This window comes from Acyrthosiphon pisum, chromosome A1 (genome assembly GCF_005508785.2).
Source record: "Acyrthosiphon pisum isolate AL4f chromosome A1, pea_aphid_22Mar2018_4r6ur, whole genome shotgun sequence".
Classification (NCBI taxonomy): domain Eukaryota; kingdom Metazoa; phylum Arthropoda; class Insecta; order Hemiptera; family Aphididae; genus Acyrthosiphon; species Acyrthosiphon pisum.
Genome location: NC_042494.1, coordinates 31,995,545 through 32,017,590, shown reverse-complemented (window position 1 = coordinate 32,017,590; position 22,046 = coordinate 31,995,545). Strand labels below are relative to the sequence as shown.

The following is a 22,046-nucleotide window of genomic DNA, read 5'->3' as shown; positions in this document are numbered from 1 at the left end:
TCATATAATATGTTACTAAAAAGTTAAAAAAAAAAAAAACAATTATAATTAATATATTTTAGTCTTATTGAATATGAAATAATGGTTTAAAATAATATATATTTTAGTATACTGGGGAAGAAATGTTCTTATCATACATATTTGCAAATAATGATAATAAATATTGAAACTGTCAATGAAATATTTTTCGGGGTTGAAAGACCGATTCACCAAATGATTTTTTTTTATTATGATGAAAAAATATGACATTTGCGGAATTGTATTTGCTGTTTCAATATTCATGGCAATGAATGTCAAACATAATAAATAAATAAATAAATGACCATAACAATCGATATCACATGCTGTTCGTTGTTGTAAAAGAAAAAAAAGGTAGGATGCCAGTTCGGGATTTAAATTAACGTAGTGTTGTGCTTCAGGTGCTCGAGAATCATTTCTAAGTTGAATTAAATTAAATTGCTCGATCTGAAAAATGCATTTGACACGGTAATTAAAAAATATCCGATAGAATTTAATTAAAGCACGTGAAAATCATTAATATTTGGTGTTGAATAACAACACAATACAATACAATATTGGAATTCAAACGTATTATAAATACAGGTATACTAAAATTGCGTGTCACTACTCAAATTCAATAAGGGAAAATCGTATACATTCTTTTTATTTACTCTATAATAATCTCGGATAATAAAAATTGGACGATGGGGAATTGATTTCCAAATGCCCTTTGTGAGTTATTACAATGGACGAAGTAGTACTACGCGTGGATTAATATCCACTTTCAAACAAACATTGGGTCAAAACAGTATGTATGTATATTGTGTAATAATAATACATCCTTGCTTGTGTTTGTGGATTAAACAATGGTATAATGCGCGCATAATTCCCTTAACGCCTTTGGAGAGTGTGGCTGAGTATATTTGTTTGGATGTTTTATTTTTATTTAGACGCATTTTAAAGCAATATTGTTTTTATTTTTTTTTCACTCTGCTGTTGCTTCACGGTAATTGTTTATTCGTATTCTCTAAAGGCGTACCTATACTATTATAATATTATATACATGTGACTTTAACGAATAGTCTAGAACTCTTTTTTATCTTGAGCACAGACACTTGCAGAATACAATATTATCTTTAGAGTATTTTGAAGAGTTTTGTTTTGTAATGCATATACAGATATGTAATTCACTCAAATGTTATAAATATTATATTATAATATTATTTGATATTAAAAATAATAAAACGTAGTTTTCAAAATTAAAATGGGACCAAAGACTGCATAGAAAAAATGTAATTTATTTATTAATATAGGTATAATATATTATAAATGTAGCTTAAGAAATTCCCAATAAACAATAGTTATTACATTTCAAAATATCCTTACATATTTGAAATTTGCAAATACGTTTAACTTTTACTTTATCACAGTCCTGCAATATAGAGTATAATAATAATAATATAGTGCGGTCACTCAATTTTGTCGGGTAGCAGTGATCAATCGTACTGTGGAATAAATTACCCAACTAGGAATAATTGAATTCTACCACGTCCGACTACACATAGTTATCACATAAAACCGTTAGCGGTATTAAGCTTGTTTCTTCCTTGTTATCTGCAGGTTTATGGCAAAACGCTTACGAGATTTTTACGTCCGTAAACTTAGCAAATAGCAGCACACATGTTACTGAGTTCAATTAAATCTATTCGACAATTTCGTTTGACATTTTTGGACAAGTCCGACAATTTGTTGGATCTTTGTTCATTTTATACAAATGTTTGAATAAGCCCAACTAACTTCACATTAAGTCAGCAACCAATTTTTCCCAAATCATCAAAAACCATCCAAATTTGTTTATTACAGTATCATCAACAACTTTGGATGGTTTTCGAAGTTTTTAGAACAAGTTGGCCGTTGACTTACTGAGAAGTTTGCAGACATTTTTAAAAAACTCGTATACATCAATTGACCGACCTCCAACAAGCGGCGGGATCTTCCATCAAACCGTAATATAATACAATGGTTTTTGAAGCGTTTGACCAAGTGTTGGCCGTTATTATTAACTTAGCTGTGGTTTTGGAAAATTGCTCATATTTTTTTAACGACAGTAACAAGTTCTAAAAACATTCCAACAATATTAACAATATTGTTGAATCGGTTTGAATTCTGTTACATGTCTGCCGCAAAGTTCACGGACGTGAGACTTTTCAAATAGTTAACAATCTTTTGTTTAAGGACCGAGATAACGGTTTTCGAGTAAAGCGGTAGCACTTTCACCCAAATAATGAATAGGTAATTAAGTATATACTGTCTACAATATCGCATCTTTATACGCGTTCGGCTCACCGGGTTATCGAAATTGTCCTCGTTTTCCGTGTCGTCGGTAACCGTGGTCATGGTGGCCGCGGACGAATCGGTGCTGGTATTTACCGTGGCCGACGATTCGATGGACACCGAGCTGGACCCGAACACATTGAGCTTGGGCACCGGCGACGATTGCTGCGATTGCGGCTGTTGGTGCTGCATGTTCTGATGGTGCTGTTGCTGCTGCTGTTGCTGATGAAGCTGTTGCTGTTGCTTGGTCCGGTTGAGCATGCGTTGGGCGCCGGCAGACTTGAAGTGGAGCCGGCGCAGTGCGCTGGACGCGCTAGCGATGAGATCGTTACCGGGTGACGCGGTACCGTAACTGGAAGCCGACGACGGCGTGGGGGATCCCGGCGCCGACTTCCTCACGAGAACCGCCATTCGGTGTTTGCCTGTGCCGCTGACCACGTCAACGCCGGCTGGAGTCCATCCACCACCTGCCTGTAAAACAGAAAAAGCAAAATTCCGACAATATAATATACTATTATAATAACGTCGTTTTAATTCACGACAACCGTAAGTCCAAGATGGTAAATTTACAGGAGCTGTTCGGTCGGCCTTAATTCCCTAACTCGCAAAGGTCGTATCTCCACCATCCCTGCATGCGTCAAATTGTTAAATTATGATAGGTAGGTGATATCATTTTAGTCGATTTTCGAAAAAAATACCTCTAAACGACCCACCTATTATTTATGTTTTTAATTTAGAATTTATGAAACCTGGAACGACATTCTGGTCGTCTGCGACTTTTGGCTGTACAGCGTTACGGCCTCGTTTTTATATAGGTACCAAATAACTGTGTGACGAATATTCAAATTCAATTTTATGGCTTGGAAAATTGTCAGACATTACTATATTAGGTTAACCGTTAGGTTTATACACTTTCATTTTAATATAGAATTGAATTATAATGATAACACTTTTAATAGCTATTATTATTTATTATTTGATTTTTTAAAATTTCTTTAAATTTAAAATTTTCTCTATTTACAAAAAGAAAATGTTGTTTGTGATATTTTAGTGTATGTAACAATATACTATTTCCCAATTTTTATTTTAGATGAAGAACCTTACAATGTATATATTTTAGTTGATATGACATATGAATACGAATTATTGATTATAACATGCGAAACTTAATGATTTATTTAAGAGACACAAATTTATAAATAATTTTAAAAATCCGACTAAATTGTCTCAAACGTAGCTGGTGCCGAGACCTTCTTAGTATGTAAGACTTAAATGTACATAATAAATCATTTAAAGGCGTGTTTGTTGAAAGTCTTCATGTACGTTTTATCGCAGTACTTTTGCCATAATACTCGTATCATATTTAATTATTGTACAAATGTATAGATTGTAAATAAATAATAATAAATAAAAGTTTTTTCTAAAAAAAACTAAATAAATAATATTGTGGCATTTTAGATAACAACCAAAAACAAATACAACACATAATAACCTCATAAATAAAATATCAACCTACAAGTAATAAAAAGCACATGGAATTGAGTATCGACAGAATCGTATTCGAATAATTTATAACAAACAACAAAATTATTCATTGAAAAGTAGTAAAAATGAAAAAGTAATTTACAGTAACAAAACTGTACAAAACTGTATTAAAGCCAAAAATATTGTTAATAAAACCTTTATTATGTATTTATATTATGCATGCACTTTGTTGTAGTTATTAATAATTTTTTATATTTTTAATACTTTGTCGTTATATAACAATGATATGAATTATTACAACAGCCATGCTATCAGTAAAATAAAAACAAATTGTTCCAATATTTGACAATGAATTGAAAAGTTTCGGTTACAATGTTTATAAATATGTGTTTGGTGGAGGGGAGGAATTCAGAGGATACGTCTGTCATCAACCCTCTAATGGTGACTGTTTCACTGTTATGGATAGACGATTACGAAAGTGTCGGTTGTTTAAATAAAAAAGTTCGCAAATTTATTTCTTCAACCAAATTTAGTCGAAATGAGATGCATTCGTGTCTCGTATTTACCAAAATTCAGACCGCATCATTCCTTATACTTCAAGAAAAATAGAATTGTCAAAACTCCAAATTTATGAAAAAATAATACAAACATGATAACTAACGATAATAAAAGTAAAGTTTAAAATTAAAAAAATTTAAAACAAAACAGTTTAAAAAAATACTAGAATATAATACTGGACACTTGATAACTACTATTAAATACTTAAGTTTCACTAAAATGATTTATTTTAATGACTTATTTTTTATTAATTTGAATAATTATAGTATAATACTAAAGCAATTTAACATGGCCATTAGCCATGTCAAAAAAAAAAAAAATGTCTGGTTTTTCATTTCTTTCAAGTTTTAGGCATTGATGAAAAATGTACAAAAGTATAGAATATATTATGGTGTAGGAGCTTAATTGAAAGTTAATTAACTGTTCGAAAAATGAATTTTATTTCATATTTTAGGCTATAGTTCTAAGAGTAGTGAGACTAATGTTAAAAAACATTAATATTCTTTTTTTCCAAAAAACAATTATATATACGGATATTTATTTATTTATAGTAATTAGATAACTAATGGAACAGCCATTTTTTTTTATCACATTATCAAGAATAGATAAAATAGGATAATTCATTTTTACCTATTTAATGTTGAACCTCAGTCGTGTCAATAAATAATATAACTACTTCCATATTATATTTATTGTTAGATACAAATAGATTGTAAACGTATTATTCAATAAAAAAAATTATAATATTATATTATATACAAAATGTACAAAGACAAACACTCTCTTTTATATTATTATTACGTTTTTTAAATACATTATTGAGATAAATATTTCATTTTTACCTAAAAAATTTATGATATGTTGAAAAAAGACTTTCTGTGAATTCCGTCTACTATAGCGAAGAGTGTCTATATAACACCAGCAATTATTCAACCAATGGTCACTCTCGTTCGATTTTCAGATCACAATATCATTATAATTTAATTCCAAACACTTCGTAGACTATGATGTTTAATTTGCGATTTGATATCGATGCAATTTGTTCCGGAGGCACGACGGTAAGACAATTCGGTTTGTTGTCACAAACAGCCATTTCCGACACTTCAAACACAATGTCGCGTTAATAATATAACGTGTGCCTAATAAACTGTTAACCTACAATTCGTCTTTTGAACACCGATTAACCTCGCCGTTTGTCACCAAACGGTGGAGGGTATACAGAGTCCTGAACATCCAATAGACATTTTTAAATAATAATTGCATGTATTATGTTTTAGTTAGGTATTACGGTTATTACACGCTGGACTCACGCTGCTATCGGACAATGATTAATTATTGCAGCTGGCGTGTCACCGATAATTTGTCAATGAGAATTATTATCAACTGACGTACATTATCCAAAAACCCGTTTTAACACTCAAAATCAACTGATGTAGAGCTTGTTCACATCAATTATTATACGTAGAAACTGTGATCCGTTAACACGGACCTATTGTCACCAGTCGTTAGTATAGTGATCGAAGCATGAATAAATAATACTATGGATGTACCTAACCCATCAACAATCGCATAGTAATAATTAGACGTTGTCGTCTACTAAATTAATACAATCGTACCTTATTGAAATCAGACTATAATATTAAAATATCAGTTACGTGCGAGTAATGACATTATATGGGTCCAATAGAAAATTAATAATTTGTCGAGGTGCGTTGCATAGAATACATTAATTAATGTTAACAAATTATAAGGTCAATTGACATTTTTATATAATAACTGTGAAAAACAAACGAGTATGCTAAGTATTTTTTTAATCAACATTCACTATTCACTGTTTATACGAAGGAAGCGAGCACTGCAGTGTTATTGCTGCAGTGTTTCGTAAATCAAATTTCCACCATACCATGTTAAATTAAGGTGTTTTTCACGTCAGGAAAAATATGTTTTGTTCACAAGAGATACCAGCTACTACATTATTATACCTGTTAATCAAATAAACGCATAACCATACTTATACTCTAGCACCACGGAGTATAATGTAAAGCACCGCGTTTCCGACTTCCGGATAAGAGGGCCGATCCCTTAACTGAACCAGACCATCGTCCGGACACGGTTAAGGATACGGACGTTTCCCACGTTTTTCAAATTAATTAAAAACTCAATTAGTTAACTTTTTTAAATTACATTTTATCCTTTCGCTCTTGTTAGGCCAGAAAAAAGGATAGGGTATAGTGTCTTACGCGCATTTGCCAGTTTTTTTTCGCACATTAAAAGAACCCGCAGTAGCATTTTATTATTATTATAATTTTTTACTGTACGTATTATATAATATATTATAGTATTATACTTTTCGATCGTGGTAGGCAGTGGACAGAGCGGAGTACCTATCCATTGTCGGCCGGATGTACTCGCGCATTTACCTCGACAAACTTCGATCATCCGGTGTTTTCGTTGTTGATTTTTCCCTTCTTTTATTATTTATGCGCTTATATTTATCAAGGGGTAACACATAGCATTTTAATAGCAGCAGTTTGGATGGAAAATAATAAATGAAAAAATAAAGATAAATACAATAACGCGACCGACTCGCATCGTGCAGTTCTAATGGATGCTCTCTATAGTTATTAAGTGTAATAGTCTCAGTAAAATGTTTCTCTATACGCTTCATTTAACATGCGTGAATTTACAACCATACATTCATACCCTCCCAATATTGTGGGTCAATAATACATGTTTCGTTCACAAACGCTTTAGGTTTGGTACATTGTGCGCCAATGTCGGCAATCCGTCACAAACATAATACGAACGGCGACGTGTCTATAGATGGAAATCCAAAACGATAATATCATATTATTATCATTAAATGTTTACAAATTATTATTACATTATACGGACATGTTAACAAAAAATCTACGGACTAATATCGTTTTCGGGTAAACTGAACAGTAGTAACTATTTTATAGTTCAACGGTTTTTTATGTAAAGAGGCACTAGTCTTGTCAATTTAGTTTTTGTTGGTTTTCAGCAGGCATAAAAAAATCTTCTAAAATTATTATTTTTCCGTTCACCTAAACTGTTTTTTTTTTTTTATTGGTTTAATTTATAATTGTATAAGTTGTTGGTATGTGAGTAGGTATAGACCTCGTAAGCTGTAGTAATATATAGGTATAAAATAAAAATTACGTGAGAATACTAAATTATAAAATTAATGTAATAAAAAAAACTTAGGAAACGACTTGTGCCTCATCGTATTTTAAAGTAAAAAAACGAGAGTATCATTCAATCGATTGTAAAAATTCAAACACAATTCTAAACGTATATAAAAAAAATAACAGCATTTGACTTGTTTTTCCCGTCCTGTTTTTAATTTTTAATTTTTAATCTTAATTCTATTTTCCTAATAAGTAATAGTTAACGATATACGTAATTATACTTTAAGACATATCATTATGAAATGTATAAGTTGAATGTATTATGTTATTAATAAACTATATAAATTAAATAAAGCTAAATTAGTACATTTATATTAGACAAATCTTAAGTAAACACTGACATTTACATATTTAATAATTATTTATTGATATGAATGTTTCAGTATCCCACAATGTATCACCTGCCTATAATTTATTGTAACAATACATTTTAACATATACCTAAAAGTAATTAAATTATCATTGTGTTAAAAATAACAACTTTGCCTACCTGCCTATTGATAAAAATTACACATTATGACAACAAAATGTTATCTAAGATAATAATGTAATTCAACAATTATTTTTTTTTGTCACAATAACGACCAATTTCTTGTGGTACCCAATGGTCAATAATAAAATATAATATACATAATTTCTATTGCAATTTTTTTCTTAACAAGTGTATTGAAAGTGCATTGTTATGCTAATTGCTAAACAATAATAAATTGTAATAATCACAGCTCAGCAATTCCATAAAAATAAAATTAGTTTCATGTAAATTAAAATATTATTATTAAAAACCCCTTAACGGATGAATAATTGTATTGTACACTGTCAAAACAATAATATAAATAATTGTTTACAATCAATTTTCCGGATGTAACAATATAAACTTAAATATAAGTAATATTTTTTCTGTTCTCGTTGTATGCTTATTAGAATGAGGTACTCTTGATTTAACTTTTGTAAACATTTGTTTTTTCACTCATCAATATTTAAAGTCTTGTATTTTTAATAAATTAACGAGATGATATTCTTTCAGTATTATTATTTATATTATATTTAAATTTCTTCCATAAAAAAACGTGGAAATTATTCTGAACATAAAAATGGGGAAGGTATACGAAAATAAAATATTTATATACCCATCATCAGGTAGGTATATAATAATTTAATTATAAACGTATATAAAAGAGAATTAATTTTCTTCAGATAATCCTATATTAATTAATCAAACTATTAACAAAACATAAAATATATATCTATTGTATTTAAAATAAATATGAATAAAATATATAAATTATGTAGATATTGAATGATGTTTTGACATATTAATTATTATTATAATGCTAACTATTTCCCACGGCTTCGTTCACATATTATTAGTTTTGTTATGATGAGTATTAAGTAGTAGGTATCTAAATTAAAATAAATAGATGAAAAGGTTGTTATAGAAACAAATATTCAACTAAAATATGCCAAAGACCAAACTACTCAAATTAAGAATTAAAAATAAAAAAATTAGAATATTGATACTTAGCTTATTAAAATGTTATCATCCCCTTCATCCCCCTTAAGGTCTGAACTTTGAAAAACACAAAATACATGTTTCATTAATTGTTTAGAAGTAAATTTTAACATTCATATATAACTGTCCTTACACATTTACCCCCTCCCTCCATTCCATACCCTTAGAGTTTAAATATCAAAAAATCCGTTTTTAAAAATAATGTTTTTGTTCTCAGTTACTAAATACAGTCCTTTTAAAGATTAAAAAATAATAATTATCTTTTATAACAAGCAAAGTAAAACACGTCATAAATATTTTGAGGAAGTTTATAAGATATTTTTAGTTAAAAAAAATTTATGTAAGATTGTTAATGAAAATTCTCAAAAAAACTTGTACGGTGATTTTTTCTAATTAAATTGTTTTTATTACTGTTTTTTAAATTTATTGTTTTTATTTTCAGATTTTCAGTTAGTTTATTTTATTTAACAAATAACTTAAAATAATTACTTGCTAGAAAGTTTTTTCTCTCACAACAATATTTATTAGTCTAAGATCAACTATCAAGTCTTTTAGAATAGAATTAGTCTTCTCGTGTGGTCGACAAAACTCATATACCTATCTCTGACCAATATTTTATAAATTTGATTACTCGATCAGTCAATGTATTAAACAAATCATTTTTATTTTGTATATTATATGGTGCATTCGTGGATTTCAGCAGATGCTCGGCGTCCTGTATTTCTTAACAGTCACATCTTGGGTTCTCCTCAATGCCTCATTTTACAAGATTTACGTGCGGGCTGTTCCTGTCTGTATGCGATTTAACGTTTTCCAATATCGATATCGTAGTTGGTGTCCAGGGGTTAAGGCTTCTTTAATCAAGTCAGAGTTGGCTGATTCCTCTTTCCACTTTTCTAAGCGTTCATCAGCCGGTATTTTTGTCAGCGATTTACATGTTCCAAGGAAATTTTCTCTTGACTTGATCCGTTTATGTGGTGCTACTTGTCCATTCATTGGGTGTCGTTCATCTATTAATTGTTTCGTTCTTTCCTTCCTGGTGTGCACTTCTCTCCTAATGTGAGGTGGGGCAATTCCACTCGCTATGTATAATTTTTAATAATTAGGTATATAAAACACAATGTACAATGCAATGTTTGGAAATGAAAAATTCTAATTTTTAATTCCAATAAAATAAACCTAACAATATATTTTATTTTATATGATTCGAGGAGATTTTTTATTTCGAAGACTTTATAATATATAGTATAGTTTTGTTTTCAAGAGATTTATTTTAATAAGGCCACATTCTGAGAAAATGTATTTGTACAATTTTCGTTTGATGTTTTGTATGTGCGTCAAAGTCAGAAACCAATTGGATGTTAAGTCTTTTGCACGTTTATATAAAATTAATAGTACAAAGAAAACGTATTAAATAAATCGTAATATAAAATGGTCTGATTGATATATACGTGTAAATTCCAGAAGTAGGAAAACTGACATTTTATGTTGTCGAGTATGTCACTTAAAATGTAAACCATTTATTATTAAATATTGTATGAAGTCATATAAGTTTTATACAAGCTGTACTACGAGTAGTGATATTGTTTTATTATTTTTTGTAAAAATACGTTAGCATTTTATATTGTATACAATTTTTATCCACAAACATTTTATAACTTGTACATGATTTTGTCTTTTGGGTATTTTGTAGTTTAAATTGCATTTATGAGGTAGGTACCAAAATCAGAGAAATTAATACAATCTCTTTGCAAAGTTACCATGCAATTTAAACATTTTAAAATATAATTGTAAATTTTCAAATCTTTAAGAACTAAACCAAAAATAACTTTTTGAGCACTTGTATAAGTAAATTTCCATAAATACTTGAGGTTGATAGCCCAATGGTGTTTTCTAGATAAAAATATTCATTATTGAAGTTCAATGATGAATCATTTTTAAACCAAAAATCGTTTTGCATTCAAATGAACAATTACGTTATTTCATTTTAATAACAAAAGTAATCAGAAATTAATAATTGTTGTTATTATCAATATACATTTTTACATTCATCAACAAATGTGTTTTTATGAAATAGCTTAAGCAAATAATAACATACATATTAATTTATTAATTTTGAAAATTTAATGTGAAAATTCAAATGTATGTAATAATGTATGCATATAATAGTCTTATATTATTATGTATACAAAATCAAATCATACTATATATCTGAGTAAAAAATAAAAATATAATTCAACGAAAAAACGTGTTTTTTACTTCAATTATTTGTAAAGGACCTTATAGGCGCATACAAATATTTAAAAATGCATTTTTGAATAAGGTCATGTTATTATTTATTTTTGTTCAAATATTAAAAGTAAACAAGCATTTGAAATATAATACGTTGTATTTTTCTATTCTCTCTTTCTAGTAAAATATACCTTATAAGTATTCATTAAAAACACAGAAACACAAAAGAAATAAAATGTTTGTTTATTGAGGGCCAACATAACTAGCTTATGAATGTAAAAATTAATTTCTCAGGAACAAATATTACCTCCATACATTTTGATAAATGAATAAAACAATTTTTTGAACAGTTTTATGAGACGTTCATATACTTTGAACTATTAATATTTATCGTACAATTTTATGCCAAAATATTTTCGTTAATCGTACATGGTAACGCCTAGAACGAACGCATAATAGGTACATATAAGGCATTAAGACGACAAGATACTATAATTAATTTGGTTACGTACAACAGCCAAGTGGTATTAAGCACTATAGGGTAGCATCCTCTCCTCCTACACGTTTAAACTTGATATCAAAATCGAAACTGCAAACCATCTTTTGTGTTCCGTTCGAATATCGTATAGTTGCCATACTAGCAGCAATGGAGTTGCTCAGTGGAAGTTATTACCGGATATTCATCCTACGAAAAGGGATCGCAAAACAGCCCCAATATCACTTTACATAGGTAGGTACCCGTATATGCATATCAACGTCGACTTTGTAAAGTTCAACCAATAGCATACTCCGGTTTCGCCTTCAAGCAGTCGAATGCATTTGAGGTTGTCCATGTAAAATTGGACAATATATTAAACACAGCGATATGAGTAAATCTTTTTTATCCCTCTTTATTTCATTCGTTTCAGTCAAACTACATAAATCTTTTTGTGCCGTTCCACGTCCGGTATAGGTACCTACTCTTTTCCGGTTGAATGATTTGCATTTATCTACCAAATACGTATACGTTTCGTATGACATTATAAATCGACATTTCCACAACTTAATGGTCAAACATGTAAGTTCAATAATTTTGTGTAAATTAAATAAAAAAAAATTAATGATTAACAATCTATTAATATGTGTTTCGTTTGTTTGATGTATGACTTAAAAATGTAAATAAAACAAATTATAACAGTTTTATAATATATTATTACATGGAATAGAATTATAGCATTACTTTATACTAAAGAAATACGTTTATGAAAGTTAATTTTTTTTAGAAATTTTTTAGGATTACGGTCTCTTTTATCTTTTGCAACTGTAATATTAATAATACATATACCTACTAATTTAGTTGAGTTAAATGAAAAATAACGAGATTCTCTTTTTAATAAAATACGCCATACGCGCTAGTATTAATATCATGCAGTGAAAAGATAAATTTTATGAGTGCTAAAATTAAATAAACCCAAACAAATAGATTACATTTTTATGCGTTGTGAAAACTTTGTAATAAATATTATGTACAATTTATTAAAATATAAGGTTCTTCGAAAAAAAAGTATATTTGAATTTTAATAGTATGAAAATACGGTTCTTTAACCCGCCACCGTTGTGAAAAACAGGAATGTCAATTTCTATTTAATTGGACTATTTATCTCCTAAACATATAATACTGTGATGGTAGGTACCTTCAGGATCACCAGCGTGTCTCAACATAGGAATTTTAATTTAAGCCGTTATTAATACGTGGTCGTTCTTTATTGCATTCTGTATCTAAAGCAGGAAGTCTTATCGTGAAAAAATAATCTAAGTATACTGTAAAAAAATGAATAATAAAAAAATAAAATGGAAATGTTCAATGGTTTAAAGCGTCTGTCTGTCACATTTCTGGTTCATTTCTATCCATGGACACAAATAACAAAAGTTGTGATTGTGACATTCTGTTTCAGATTTTTTCACTTTTATTAACAAAAATAAAAACGTTATATCATCCGGTGAACCCGAGGGATGATAATAAAAGTGGTACTGAAAAAAATGCCTTGCGAAAAGAAATGCGAGCTTGTTATGGAAAAATTATACGCTCTAAATGCAAATATAACATGAAAGAAGTATGATGCCCCTTCAGAGAAAGTTTCTAAGCTATAAGAACGATAGAAATCACAAAACAGCACACATTGAACGAAAACACTAAAGAAGGACATTGTTTTAAAAATATGATGACAATTCAAAGTTTTCGTTTTCTCGATGCATCACATTTTAAAGACAAAATTAGATATATTAATCTTATTCAATAGTTAGATAATTTCCTTGTTTCTATAATTAAAACAAAAACCAGTGATACAGTCATAGCTACTGTTCATTTTAAATATTTAATACATAATATTAATACATATACTAATAACAATATAGTCTTGCATTATTCAACAAACAACTGTAGCTTCATATTCAACATTTACAGTTTTATAAAATAATATTTATGTTGACAAATAGATACAATTCGAAAAAAATATTAACACTTTACTATGGATCCTGATATTATTATTATTAACAGCATATAATCCTATACATATTCAGGTCGAAACAATTTTTTTGATAATTCTTGAGTCATAAGTCAAATACATTGCCATGTTAAAACTTAATAATTTTGGAGCATATTAAAATATTTAAAAATATAAATAAATAATGATAAATATAACATAATATTATGTACAATAATGTATGTTATGGTTTAAGGGTGAAATTTTATTATATTCGTTCCATTGTTTACGTAAATCCGTTACAATAAAAAAAATCTACTTACTGTTTCGTTTATCAAAATGAAACATTCATTGAACCTAGGTAAAATTACAGTACCATATATCATATTATACAAAAAAGTTTGAACTCAACTTTGTAAATGATTATATCTAATGAGTTCCAAATAAAAAAAAATATAGTTTATGGTTGAAACATTATTCTTTTTCGTCGACTCATAATATTATAGTATTACACAATGCACTTAGTTAAAACATAAGTAAATATTTCGAAGATTCGATACAAATTTTAATTTTTTTGAACATGAACGGTGTGCTTACAACTGCAATACGGCAACTGTTACAAAACGGTATGACGTGATACAATATGATACAAACGAAAATAAAAATTCTGATGACTATATGGACATAGAATTATCTTTTGTGTATGCACATAGTCGTTTTATGTTCTTTATGATTGACAGATGCTACAATGGGAGCCCCGAAGAAGTAGAATGTGTTCGCGTGTAAAACCCTACAAAAAGTAAGAAAGAAAGATAGTTAAAAGATTTTCCCACCGTTTTACCATCCCTCGAACTATTGCGTGTTTCTTGGTCATTTATATACACATAGAATCTAATCTTGGACGCGATTTTCATTGGACAAAGAATTATTTTTTTTTTTTTTTTGATCAGTGTGAAAGAATGAGGTCAACTCGAAAAGACAATGACCTTTACTGGTTTTATTTTGGAAGTGTTTTTTCACTTTTATTTTTCTGCGAAGAATTTAATTCTAAAAACCACTAACAATGAAATCTATAATCTGTTATTAGGTACTATAAAATGGGTGCCATAACGATAAACTTTATTTTTATTTTTTCAAACAATGTTTTTTAAAACTTTTGTACTTTGTACCGCTATAGGCTTAGAAAAAGTTACATACTGGAGTTTTTAAATATAACTAATAAAATAATTAGAAAAATCTTTAAAACAAATATAATAATATAATAATATGGATTTACTAATATATTTTATGAATACATACTTTTGATTAATAGGTATTATGTATAATATATCTAATGTAATCTATTGAACTAATCTATAAATTATTTTTTGAACAAGTATAATAAATTATAGGAAATTTTTATATAAATTGAATTAATAGCTATAAATGCTATTCAATATTAATTTTCAATTATACAATATGTTGTACAGTATTATGTTAATATGTCGCACAACTTATCGTATTTAATACAATAGTTTTCTGGTTCAAATTGATATAATACTTACAGTTATTGTATAATTATTAAAAGATTATTACTTATTTTATATCCATAATCTATGTCGTGTTAATTTTATAATATTAATTTCACTGAGTATAATATAAATACGTAACATAGAATTTTTTTAATTTTCTCCGAAACCCTTAGCCCACCAAATTAAATTCTTAATTGCTTTTATATTTTTGATTGAGTAATTTTTATTTTAAAACTATTTGTATTTTGTAGAGATATTTAAAAGATAATAAAATTCACCGTCCCAACAAATATTACTACCTAGTGAGTAAATTTATTTGTGCATTCTTCAATGGATAGTCGAACACTTATAACTTAATATCTGTATCTTATGTTAGAATTTAGTTAATACTATTATGTACTATTATAATTTAGGTACTATATTATATTATTATATTATGATTAATTGTATATTATAAATATAAATAATAAATATAATTTGATCACCGCTTGTTCCTTTGATATTTAACATATTATATAGTTAAACAGTAAATCGTACCATCATAATATATTATTATCATATTCATGCATATACTTTGAATATTACACTTAATGTGCTTAATACTACAAAATAATGCTCATGTTGTATGTGTATAAATCCTAAGGAGTGAGGGCCACGGCTGGCTGTATAGTTCATGTTTGAGAGTAATAAAAGCTTGTGTTTAGCAGCAGTGAGTTGAATTTTAATACATCAGAAATCTTTTGAAAGAAATTAAATCCTCAGTAATGTGTCAACCCTTCAGCTAAATGTTACTCCAGGAATGTTATTAATTTTACAACTAACAACAGTGGAATAGTAGAACGGCTCCAGCTATTAATAACGCCGGTGTTGTTAAAAATAGCACTTAGTTTTATTTCGCCTTACGTGAAATTACATTGACCTTATGTTGACTTTTAGTGTTCTATTGTTCGTACATTTTTAGGATATTGCCATATAGATTTTTGTATACCCGAGGGTAAATTCGGGTTTTAGCGAGTAACTACGTTAAATTATATTGCATAAATTAAGTTTTATTTATTTTTCAGTTTAATTCCATGGCAAGTTATAACGTATCAAAATTAATGCCTTTTAGGATTTAGGATATCGTACGATAACGATTTAATGAACTCTATACGAGTAATTTAATTTAAGGATATTTGAAATTACGTCATAGATTTTTTTGAATACAATGTGAGCCCCATAGCCATTTGTTGTGTAGTAGAGTGGGCTGGATCAGATCAGATACTATTGGACAGACGATTAATTGAAATTTAATATTTTTGACAGTGTTGTGGTGCACTAAATGTAATACTTCCTATAAATACACAATGTTTTAGTAAGTTAAAGATAATTTCATCAATATTATCTTATGTAATATTATACTCCAAACCAAGCTAGATAAAATGATTTAGTTTCGATAGAATATATTATATTTAAATAATTTATAAATTTTTATGAGAGATTTTAATATTTTTTTAACTTGGAAAACATGTTAATTCAATTAAATAATATCCATGCATATCACTATGTCGGGAGTATCTGAGCAGGTGAGTTTAAAAATATTATAACATTGATATATAGCTGCGAGTAATATTACATTTTATTTCTGGTACCTTCTTATCTAAATATAATAAGATAAAATATCATAAACAAAGTGAGTATTTTAATGATTCATGTTAATAATTTATGAATAATTTCTAACTTCTAGAGATTTTCAAAATATAAGTATTAAAAATGTATTAAAAATTAATTTCGAAAGCTTAATAAACGTAAATCGCACTTAAAATGTTTAAACGTTATTCAGAGTTAATTAGATTTTAAGTAAATTATAATACAATTTAATACACGTTAATAGTGAGTTTTATTTCTACTTAATGTTGAAATTTTAGGATAATTCCAATTTTAATGTTATGTAGTTATAATAAAAGATATTAATAATTTTACGCCGTTGTATGGCTCAATTCTGACGAAAAAGCTATTTATTTAAATGAGACATTAAAGGATAATAAGCAGAATAATAAATTGCTTAAATGAGCTAAGCGGGATCGTTAAGTAACGCAAACGATGTTCCGATGTCTCAACTCTCAAGTACGGTTTGGTTATATTTAAATACAATTAATTAAGTTAATATTGAGAACTATAAATATTATAACTAAGGAAAATCGGTAGGTATATTATCCGAATTAAAGTTTTACAGATCCTGTCGTTTTAAATGCAAATCGTATAGATAACAATGAACTATTTTTTGTTAATTTTTTTTAAAGTTGCCCTTATTATAATCTCACAATAGAAATCCTGGTCAAAAGTTTAGCATGCATAAATCGATGAGTTTTCACCGATTCAACGACACACCGTTTTTCGAATGTCGTTAATTTAGAAACGGTTCAACGGATTTAATTGAAACGCGCTAGTTGGAGTTGGATCACGATAAAATATTGTTTAGTGACTCGCCGATACGCTATACAATCATGGCCCCTGAAGCATTATTAATAATACATTGTATATATTCAATGCTAAACTTGTGAAGTATACTGTGGTCCGATCGACTCTGTAAAAAGTTACCAAGCAATAAAGGATTCAAAGGTATGTTTGACATTTTTTTGAAAGGGTCCGGGTATTTGAAAAGGAAATTCAAAAAGGTTACATTGCCCAAAATAACCGCATGAATTAATTGTACGTAAAGTTTTTGAATCACTTTCAACTTGGTAACGTTTTGAAGGGGTTTCGACTTGACGTATTATTTTTTTTAAATGTAAACTATTGGATAAAAAAAATATAATATAAATATATAAAATGTATAAATAATAAATACATAATATTATGTATGCATTTACCATACATAGTGTAACAGAAAGTCCTAGCCAATTTGTAAATATGAATTTTGATTATAAGAACAGTTTATTTAGATGGTAAAAACATTTTATCATCTAAGTACAGTAGTTTATTTTCTAGAACTTTTTTAAATATCAATATTTTTTTGAGTAAATTTTTAGAACGTAATAATTTTTTTTTAAATATTATTTTTGGGAATTTTTTGATATCAGTATATTTCTTAAATTTTTATCAACCATATTATTTTTACAATTTTTGTCATACCTTTAAGTAGTATCGTTTTTTTTTTTTTATTAACAGGTCTTCCTCTTATCCACTGTAAATTTACTAAATATTATATAAGATAGTATTTTGTTATCAATTATCACTGAAATATTAAAAATATTATCGTCTTTAATACGTGGTAAAAATATCTTTTGGTAAAATAACAATCTGATCATATTATCTTTTACTGTATGTTTATACTTTAATACTTTACTGTAGTAGGTACATTGTATGATATTCACGACTCAATATTTCAATGGATCTTAAAGGCACCACTCACGTTATCTAATGCTTATCGTATGAAAGTTGTTACAATATCAAAGGTACAATATAATAATATCTATATTTATGTATTGTTAATCTCACTAACATATAATATTATAAAACGTATTAAAAATAATTGATTGGATAATAACGAAGAAACTATGAAAATATAGGTAGGTTATTAAAAACAACTCAATTGTTTGTATTTATTGTTTGGAATTTACCCAATCGGGTATCGACTTATACTGGTGATGACTGACTTGCTGTACACTTCGACACGGCTTTTGACTTAACACTTTTTTATATACGAAAAACAGTCAGACGCCAGGGGACCGTATCCAGCCCATTCAGTTACCGATTTACACGTGTCATGGCAGATAGTTAGACGCTCGATAAAATTATTTAGACATTGCCTCACTTTCAGTGGGTTACACAGGCATTTGGTATTATAATAATATAATTCGATAAAAATAATAATTGTAACTGTAATTTAACATATATTTAATAATTAAACCAGCTTTTTATAAAACACTATGTTGGGTCGAATCAAGCGAACATATAAAAGCTGACTATTACGCATATTTTTCATTACCTACCTATTATAATGAAAGTATTAGTAACATGTTTATATTATAAAATGTTTTGTGACTCTCTCTCAGTTATTGAAATTATGTACAATGTCATATTTAATTCTATTTTTTTTTTTTTTATAATCCTATATCGACTTATTATTATTTTTCAATTATTTTTTTGTTAATTAGCTGTTTTACGAAAATTAATTTTAATATTTTATTATTTTATTATACTAATGAATCATCGTCCAAGATACCTAAAAGAATATATCATGATATGATACGATATTCTGATGTATTGCTGTTTCTAAATATATATATCAAGGCTATAACTTACTAGGTATATTCAAGAAATACAATTTTACAATTATACGTGAATACATTTTTTTATAATATCACATAATGTTGTTAAACTATGCAAGATAAAAAAAAAGTAATCGATGGTGATAATGGTAATAGACGATAGTGAGCTATAGGTTTAGTTTATTATACTAATTTATTTTTAAAAATAATATTAATTGTACCTATAATTTTAAAACATTTGATAGAATTGTTATAGCTTTACTAGTATTAGAATATAATAGTAGCCACAATTATTATGTTCATTAATTAATGTATTTTTTATAGAATATTATGTATAGGTATAAAATATAATACTGCCGTGTTAAATTCAGTAGATAATTAATAATTAGTCTAAATAGAGGCGACATGTTTATATACTTTATTTTATGTATGAAGTACATTTGTAATATTATTTTAGTAACCTACCTGTTTTTCTCCGGTTTGACGTTGGTCCCGTTTTAAAGACTACCGATGGCGGTTTACGCGTCATGAGTTTAACACTGCTTAGAAGATATTGCGCTAATTTCGATCAGCGAAAAGATACATTATTAAATCTTTATTTTAACCTGCATTATTATATTTTTTAAAACAATATATAACATAATAAATAAATCTCCAATGGTCTCTCTCAATATCGTTGGCCAGCAATTTATTCCCATTATCTTCTATGTGGATTACGCCTACACGGGGACACCACAAGAAAAAAACGCGCCTCTTGCAATAGCTCATGTGACATTAAATAGGACATAGATTGTAGTATAATGAGCAAAGATGGTGAGGAAACATGCAATGATTTACTGCGGTAATATGCCAAAATTACCATACCATATGTCTTGATTTATAATTGTGAACATAATTATACAGTTCATATTATAGTTTATTTAGTACAAATAGCAGATACCTACAATAAAGTTATTTGATGTTAGTTAAGTTGTATCATATTGTAGAACATCAATATTCATTCTCATATTTTTACCGTGCACTGGTATTATGTGTTGTAATATTACATCTTTTATTATTTTTATTGATTGGGTCAAAATTGAATATAATTTTATAACGAAAATTGCGTTAATATTTTATGTTGTATGATGATAATAAAATATATTTGAGAAATATATAATTTGACACATTTTTGATAAGTTAGTCTAATTTATCTTGGTATTTTGTATTTGATGGTTTTGACCAGAATAAATTTGAAAAAAAGCATTATTAAAAAATTTCGCAAAAACTAGTTATAATATACGGTGATCAAAACAATTATTATACAAGGCGGCAACATTTTATATGATTTTGTAATTAATTAGTTAAATTATATAAAATAAAACTGAATGCCTTACATAGTTACAATACCTATGGTACCTATGTTATGTTATGTTCCGTGATATATTTGGATACATGTTGTAAGCCTGCTGTTCTCGGTTACCATCCCCTGAGATAAGGACGGGAAGACGGGATAGGTTTTATGAAAAACAGAACCTGCTGGTAAAATTTGTCGCATCAGGGACTCGAGTAAGCCAAAGCCTTAAATTAGGATAAATGCTGAATCTATACCGACTGGATACTTACTAGAGAATTTGTTTCTTTGAAATGCGCAAGGGAAATCAAATGATACGTGGAATTCGATATGACCATAAGCGTGCATTTTGAGGACCAACTTGCAAAGCTAAATACAATATATTTTATAAATTATTTATTCATAGAATAATTTTTATAATAATTTGTGTTTGATTTATTTACGTCTCAAACATTATTTTACATACCATAGAAACATTTGATATTTAGAAATATCACATAATTTAGTACCGCCTAAAATACTTGTAAATGTAGACATGAATAACGAAAAAAAATATATTTTATTTCTATTCTGCACACGTTTTACTTTTAATTTCTGTAAGTTAATATTCAACGTTTAGAGTTTTTTTTTTCTGAACATTTAAATAATATTCTAGTTTTTTTTTTGTTAGATATCATTATAATGTTGCTGTTATTTATTCAATAGGTTAAGTAGTTAAGATATTTTATGATGTACTAAAACTAAAATCATAACAATATCTGTTTCTGGTTAAAATTAAATAATAACAACTTAAGGTTTAAAAAAAAGAAATGGAATAACTAATGAATATTGCGATGTTAATAAGTGTAGTTGGTTAATGTATTAAATTATGAAAACATTTGGGAATTCTGAAGAGAAATATTATACATGTTTTTTGTATAATAAATAAATACAAAACTTTTTATTTAACACATTTTCTTATATATTTTTTAATCAAATAATTAAGTTTAATGATACTATTTATCATCGTTTATATTTGAAATGCAAAAGTCTCTTCGAATCATAGTAATATTATTCTAATTAGTATCTTAACAACTGGTAATTGGTCTTATAATTTTAGATTCTGAGTGGAACGATGAATGTATTGATTTTACAATGATGTGTGTTTTTTTTTTTT

At 27.7% G+C, this 22,046-nt stretch overlaps 1 protein-coding gene across 1 annotated transcript in view; it reads right to left on the bottom strand.

The window, feature by feature from the left end:
- Positions 1-22,046, bottom strand: part of LOC100160125 (putative mediator of RNA polymerase II transcription subunit 26) — a 265,995-nt gene that overhangs the window by 65,099 nt on the left and 178,850 nt on the right. The window contains exon 3 of the mRNA XM_029486922.1: positions 2,347-2,805. Coding sequence (XP_029342782.1) covers positions 2,347-2,745 — 399 coding nt within the window. The 5' untranslated portion in view covers positions 2,746-2,805. The remainder of the gene's footprint in view (positions 1-2,346; positions 2,806-22,046) is intronic.